The 7,294-nt window shown below is 51.8% G+C and overlaps 1 protein-coding gene across 1 annotated transcript; it reads left to right on the plus strand.

Annotated features, from left to right (window-relative positions):
* Nucleotides 1–1,692: 1,692 nt before the first annotated feature.
* Nucleotides 1,693–5,998, plus strand: LOC125547374 (auxin transporter-like protein 3). Its single transcript, XM_048711266.1, has 4 exons — nt 1,693–2,198; nt 2,318–2,712; nt 3,835–4,300; nt 5,315–5,998. Exons 1-4 carry the CDS (start codon nt 1,839–1,841, stop codon nt 5,669–5,671), a joined length of 1,578 nt encoding a protein of 525 aa, XP_048567223.1. The 5' UTR covers nt 1,693–1,838; the 3' UTR covers nt 5,672–5,998.
* The last annotated feature ends 1,296 nt before the right edge of the window (nt 5,999–7,294 follow it).

A 7,294-nucleotide genomic window follows, 5' to 3' on the forward strand; every position in this document is an offset into this window, starting at 1 on the left:
CAAAGTCCATCATAAGTTGTTTACATTCTATGATGATAGCTACCTCTGGGCCTAAGTAATCATCAAATTGGTTCACCGAGTCCACCGTGAAGGAACAATCTGATTCAACTTCTATATTGTTGCATCCAATGTGAGCTGCCAAGTACAACCCGTTTCTGATGGCAGTTAGCTCAGCTGAGTCAACTCCACTATGTTTCGAACAAACCAACTTTGCTACCGCAATAAAATGACCCCGGTCATCACGAGCCACAACACCACAAGCACCTGAAAGTGTTTCATACTGAAAGGAAGCATCAACATTTATCTTCACTATCCCATGTCCTGGTTTCCTCCACATGTGATCATTCTTCCTTATTGGACCGTTGGGTATAGTTGATCTGAGGTAATTTGTCGTCAAAACCTTGATGGCTAGTGCAGTTTTTTCCGGCGTTTGGACTTTGACTCCCTTTAATATCTGTCGGCGCTGCCACCATATATACCATGCTGCCACAACTGCAAGCTCCTTCGTTGGTACCTCCGCATCATTCCCCTGAAGCTTTGATAGAATTTCCATCGTAATAGACCCTGATCCGTCCTCGGCGACAGCTTCCCATATGACTTGTAAGAAGCCCCGTTGCTCCCAAATTTTCGTCACTTGTCGGCACTTAAATAAGCAGTGTTGAATGTCTTCCGCCCCGACTGAACAAACTGGACATTGAGCTTAGCATGGGATGTGTCGATTTGCTAATACACCAAAGCATGGAAGGGTGCCATGCAAAAATATCCATGCAAAATGTTTTATCTTCCCTGGTATTTTCAGCTTCCACATATCCTTCCAAGCTGAGTTAATATTTTTTGTACCTTGCCCATTATATCACACCCACCGTGCACCATGTTGATGTTCAAACTCCTTATGATAAGCTGATCGCACGGAAAATGTGCCTGATCCCAAGCCACGAAGTCTTCCGTCAAGTGATGGTTCAAAGGGATTTGTAATATCCTATGAACATCGACAGGAGAGAAAACATCACGAGTTAGATCCTCATCCCACTGGCTTGTGTACGGGTTTATTAACTCATCAACCTTTGAAAGCATTGTTGCACCCCTATTTGTGATTAGTTTCCCTGTGACACTTGATGGAATCCATGGATCATTGCCAGATATCGATTTGACCTCCACTTTCAACACGCCAAATGCAACCCCGTTTAAAGGTCTGAATACCTGCAACAATACTCTACCAAGTATAAGAAGAGCCTTTTCTGTGTCCAGCTTTCAATATGTCATCATCTGGGTAATATTTTTCCCTCATAACTTGCGCACACAAAGAGTCTAGGTTTTAGATTAGTCGCCAGCGCTGTTTTGCTAACATAGCAAGATTAAAACTGTGCAAGTCTCTAAAACCCAATCTCCCTTCCTTCTTCAGAACGCACAACCTCCACCACGCAAATCATCTTTCATGTGTTCCCCTGACATGAATGTCCCACACTCAGGTACCACTTTCCTCAGGATTTTTCAACAAACCACCCACGCCTTTTGAGCCTTTTGTTTTCCTTTTATCAGAAAAATGCACATGTAGAGAGAGAAAAGTGAGGCCGTGTGGGGGCGGGAGCCGGCTTAGCTTTATTTTCTTTATGCCTGAGCTGCTGGAGTGCTGCCTCCTCAGCGCCTCCGGCCGGCGGCCTCTGCATATATATACGACCTCTCCCCCCTCCCCTGCACACGCCAACCTATCTCCAGTCACCACCATTATAAACCAACGGCCAGCTAGGTAGCTAAAGTGACCTCCTGTGAGCAAGAAAAGCTCGCCAAGATCAGTAGTGCTAAGCGACAGGTAGTGAGCCAAGCCAGAGCAACGAAGGATGGCGTCCGAGACGAGCGTCGCCGACGAGAAGGCGCCCGCTGGGCTGAGCCGCTACGAGGCGGACGCGGAGGACGGGCAGGAGGGCGGCGGCGACGGCAAGTCCCGGTTGTCCGGCCTGCTGTGGCACGGCGGGTCGGCGTACGACGCGTGGTTCAGCTGCGCGTCGAACCAGGTCGCGCAGGTCCTGCTGACGCTGCCCTACTCGTTCGCGCAGCTGGGCATGGTGAGCGGCATCCTGTTCCAGCTCTTCTACGGCCTCCTCGGCAGCTGGACCGCCTACCTCATCAGCATCCTCTACCTCGAGTACCGCACCCGCAAGGAGAAGGACAAGGTCGACTTCCGCAACCACGTCATCCAGGTACGCACGCGCCTCCCTCCTCCCTCTCTCCCTCCATTGCCGCTGCTGCATCCCATGATTCCAAGCTCTCTAAGCTAGCAGCAACCACCATTGTTGATCTGATCTTTGCATGCATGCAGTGGTTCGAGGTGCTGGACGGGCTGCTGGGCCGGCACTGGCGGAACGTGGGGCTGGCCTTCAACTGCACGTTCCTGCTGTTCGGGTCGGTGATCCAGCTCATCGGCTGCGCCAGCAACATCTACTACGTGAACGACCACCTGGACAAGCGGACGTGGACCTACATCTTCGGCGCCTGCTGCGCCACCACCGTCTTCATCCCCTCCTTCCACAACTACCGCGTCTGGTCCTTCCTCGGCCTCCTCATGACCACCTACACCGCCTGGTACATCGCCGTCGCCTCCCTCATGCACGGCCAGGCCGACGCCGTCAAGCACTCCGGCCCCACCACCATCATGCTCTACTTCACCGGCGCCACCAACATCCTCTACACCTTCGGGGGCCACGCTGTCACCGTGTAAGCCGACACGCCCCACCCCGCCCCATCGTCCCACTTGCTCACTTTTCACTTGCATGCCCTAATCTTTTTCCAAAGCTGATCATCTAGTTTATCCGTCGTATATATACAATGTTGTAACGGTCACTGGTCACGGAGCGTGCACGCTACTACTGCCCAGCTCGGGGTCACGTGCAACGGGAATGTCGTCTGACATGCGGGGCCGTCCCGTGTATAAGCAACGGGCGTCACCTGGGGACCACCTAGACCTAGACATGCACGCACGGTGCCCATATGCGTACATGCAGTATATCCCAAGAGCACACACGTGCTACCCACACATCAACCGAGCACAATGCTCGTGGATGCTGGAGCGGAACATATACGTTTCTGAATTTTCAACATAAACAAAGTTGAAACCTGAGCTAGCAGGATAATATATCTATCTACGATTTTCGTTACCCTCAAAAAAGAATTTAGGGTTCATATTTGTGGTACTACCAGCCAGCTTGTAGGTTTAGCACAAGATTATTCGTACTCCTACCAACAGTGTTCGTATGGTAGTACTACGTATAGCTTGTAGGTCTAGCACAAGATTATTCATTTTGTACAACTTTTTCGTACCAGCAGTGTTCACGTTGGAGTTTGGAACATCATCAGGCATCTGCAAAGAACCACACTGTTTCAGAGTAGTGCTGCAAAGTGCTGAATGCAAGACTGAGTACCGGTGCTTGCTACTGCAAAGTGCTGGAGCTTTGAGGCTTTGAAGCCTCCCTCCCTGCTTTTTTCACCACAGCTAGCGCAGCATGCATGCCCATTTGCATTTGCATCTCTTGCGCAGCAGTACTATTTTCCCTCGACAAAGAAAACACCATTGCATGCATGATAGTACATCAGCTAGGCGGGTCCACTTGCTGTGGCACAGCGAGCTGCCCCCGACACCTGGGCCCCGTCGCCATGTTCATGCTACCTTGTCACAGCAAAGCCCAACCACGTCCAAGTCCATCTCCATCTCGCTTTGTTCGTGTCGCGGTAGACTGTACATGCATCGCTAGCTAGTGAGGATAGCACGAATCTTACAGCACGCGGGCAAGAATGTACGCCGTCTGATCCGTGTTTGTGTGTGTGTGTGTGTGTGTGCAGGGAGGTGATGCACGCGATGTGGCGGCCGCAGAAGTTCAAGGCCATCTACCTGCTGGCGACGCTGTACGTGCTCACCCTGACGCTGCCGTCGGCGTCGGCGGCGTACTGGGCGTTCGGCGACGAGCTGCTCACGCACTCCAACGCGCTCTCGCTGCTCCCGCGCGACGCCTGGCGCGACGCCGCCGTCATCCTCATGCTCATCCACCAGTTCATCACCTTCGGCTTCGCCTGCACCCCGCTCTACTTCGTGTGGGAGAAGCTCATCGGCCTCCACGACTGCCGCAGCCTCTGCAAGCGCGCCGCCGCCAGGCTCCCCGTCGTCATCCCCATCTGGTTCCTCGCCATCATCTTCCCCTTCTTCGGCCCCATCAACTCCGCCGTCGGCTCCCTCCTCGTCAGCTTCACCGTCTACATCATCCCCGCCATGGCGCACATGGTCACCTTCCGCTCACCACAGTCCCGCGAGGTTCGTCATATTATCCTTGCTTGCATCACTTTCTTTTTTCTAATAATCTAAACACTGTAGTACGAGATATTGATGGATTGATCTAGATGCCGGTGAGATTTATCGACATGCATGCATGGGTTTTTGTTTGTGCATGGCTACACACCTGGGCTCCATATGCTTACAGCTGCTCCCAGCACCAGCTAGCTAGCTAGTCGCCATTGCTGCAGATGATGTAGTACATGTCTGTGAATAGTGAATCTGCTTGCGCACAGTGTAAACTGTGAACACTAGGGGGAACATGACCTGTCACTCATGTAAACTAGCCTCCTTCACAATTGCTGGCTCGTCGCTGTCAGATATGTCTATCGATCAGTTAACTGGTGACACAAAAACATTCCATAAAAAATACAGTAATACTTCAGTAGTTTGAGTAGTACTATTGTAGTATAATCCACTCCGTTGGAGTATACATTGTCTGCGTATCTGCTGCTCCTGCTGCAGCATGTTATGATGTCTCGCTGAATGCAAGACAAAACCGCAGCATGCAAGCATCCAGCTAGCTTAGCAGTGAAGTGATCGAGTGTCAGCCAATTCCTTTCAGCACCAGCGATGATAACTTCAAAAAAAGTACACCCACCACTCACCATCGTGCACAGTAGCGCAAAGTTGAGGGGAAAGTGCGGTGAAACGCGAGCGTGGTTTTGTATCATCTGCTGTCGGGGAGCCATTGGCATCGATCGATGGATGGAGCACGCAGCAGGCGCGCAGGCAGTCTGCGCATAATTCTGTCCGTCCGGACACTGATGCCGCCATGTCTAGAAAGCAACAAAAGCAGCAGCAGCAGCAGTAGAGTAGAGTACTCCGCCACTTGAGCGCTTGGGGGCTTGGGGCTGTCAGCTCCACGCACCAGATGCCCCCTTCATCTGTGACATCATTATTACCGCCATTCTCACATTCCCATGCCGTTTTGTCATGGTAAATACAGTACTACTATGAATTTATGTTTCTCTGACGAGGGATGCAAAAATGCAGAACGCGGTGGAGCGGCCGCCGCGGTTCGCCGGAGGCTGGACGGGGGCGTACGTGATCAACTCGTTCGTGGTGGCGTGGGTGCTCGTCGTCGGCTTCGGCTTCGGCGGGTGGGCCAGCATCACCAACTTCGTGCAGCAGGTGTCCACCTTCGGCCTCTTCGCCAAGTGCTACCAGTGCCCGCCCCACCCGGCCCTCGCGTCGCCGTCGCCCATGGCCCCGAGCCCGTCCATGCCGTTCGGCTTCAACATGACCGGCATGTTCGCCCCGATGTCCGCCCCGTCTCCGGCCCCGGCCCCGGCCCCGATGCATCTCGGGTCGCTTCACCACCACCACCGGCACCACCGCCACGGTCTGTGATCGCAAGGAGGGACGACGCGCACGATGGATGATTCGATCGCCCGGAGCTCGATCTACGTAGTTTCTAGCTAGCTAGTTAATCAGCAGTGTTACCTCGATTAGCCCTAGTAAAATCTTTTCTGTTGTTGTGCCTCTCTTGTTCTCTTCTTGTGCTGGTGGCAAGGCTTGCTATTAGTCGGCAGCTAGTGCGAGGCTGCCCTGTGTGTGTGTATGTGTGTATGGAGCTGCTTTTCAGGCAGAAAGAAGAATGTAACCCCAAGGAGGGAGATGCTCCTGCTCCTGCAAGTTTTTCTCAATAATAAATTCACGCCTCTTGCTGCCTATCAAGGTCGATTTTAAAGTGCCGTTGTTCTTGGATGGATTTTTGCTGAATGAAAAAGTTATAGGGACGACAGTATCCGGCCGATCTTTGGACGCATCCAACCATGTATGACATGGGTATGAGCAGCGCTCGTATAGCCGCTGGATCTAAGTGTCGTCTGAAAAAGTGAAAATCAGCCATCATAATGTGTGCGCAGAGCAGTTTCGAATGAAAAACACAAGCCATCATAATGTGTGCGCACAACAGGCTCGTGTCGTGTCTGCATTTTCAATTTTCAGTCTAGGGTTTACATGCGCGCGCCCACACACACAGTGTGATAGGCATGCACCCTGCAGCGTGTCCAGTGTAATCCAGTTTGTGACATGGCTAGGTCCACGTGGTTCGACTTTGATACGCCTATGGGCATTCTTATCAGCGATAAGCGGCACGGTTTTCATCCTAGACATGCTTTTTTATTCACAATGACATTTGCTTTGGGTAATCAAGCACAATTGTCAATGTAAGTAAGCACCGGTTCAATGTATGACAACGTCGACGGTGGGTGAGTGATGTTGAGGTCACATAATGGTTGCGGTAGTCGGCTCTTCTTCTGTGTCCATAGGTTCGCCTAGGGTTATCCGTTGGTGCAAAGTCGAAGCCACAACGGCGGGCCCGGGTGGCAACGATGACGAGTCCCGGGTGGTACCGTTGTGATCATCCATGTTGCGGACCTTGTAAAGTTTTTCTCGTGGGTCTCCTTCATAATCGAAGTTTGTGATGTGCCCGTCGCCGGTGGTTGATTGATTTGGATGGAGTTTCATGTGGCTTTAATGCCCCGGACACACCGACTGGTTACTGGTCGTTACTCCTGGCGGGATGTAAACTAGCCCTGCAGATCAACTCTAATCTTTCCTGCGCACTTTGTCCTCACTCGTGCGCATCTGGACAACTTCCTAGTTGATCACCCACCATGAAATTGCTCAAAGCTGAGCACATTTAACTTTGGAGTCCTCTCCGAATGGGTACCAGAAAGAAAGGAATTTTTTATTGATATGATTAGATGGTACTGCTTTGATCTTCCATGTTGCCAGCCCTGCATATTTTTTCTTGTAGGTCTCCTTCAGAATCGAAGTTTGTGACGTGTGCCCGTCGCGGGTGGTTGATTGATTGGCATGGAGTTTCATGTGGCTTCGCCTAGCCACTTTGGAGTGGGCTGGGTGTCATCTACGGCGAGGTAGAGTCGCTTTCTCATAGAGCAGGGATGCGATGACGCTGGCTCGAGGAGAAGGGATGACGATGATGTCTTTTGTGTTACCTCGACG

The sequence above is a fragment of the Triticum urartu genome, chromosome 1 (genome assembly GCF_003073215.2).
Source record: "Triticum urartu cultivar G1812 chromosome 1, Tu2.1, whole genome shotgun sequence".
NCBI classification, from domain to species: Eukaryota; Viridiplantae; Streptophyta; class Magnoliopsida; order Poales; family Poaceae; genus Triticum; species Triticum urartu.

Bases quoted from the DNA above. Each gene is read 5' to 3' on its own strand.
- LOC125547374 (XM_048711266.1), top strand. From the start codon at position 1,839: ATGGCGTCCGAGACGAGCGTCGCCGACGAGAAGGCGCCCGCTGGGCTG. The intron at 2,199-2,317 runs GTACGCACGCGC...GCATGCATGCAG, and splicing joins TCCGCAACCACGTCATCCAG to TGGTTCGAGGTGCTGGACGG. The intron at 4,301-5,314 runs GTTCGTCATATT...GCAAAAATGCAG, and splicing joins GCTCACCACAGTCCCGCGAG to AACGCGGTGGAGCGGCCGCC.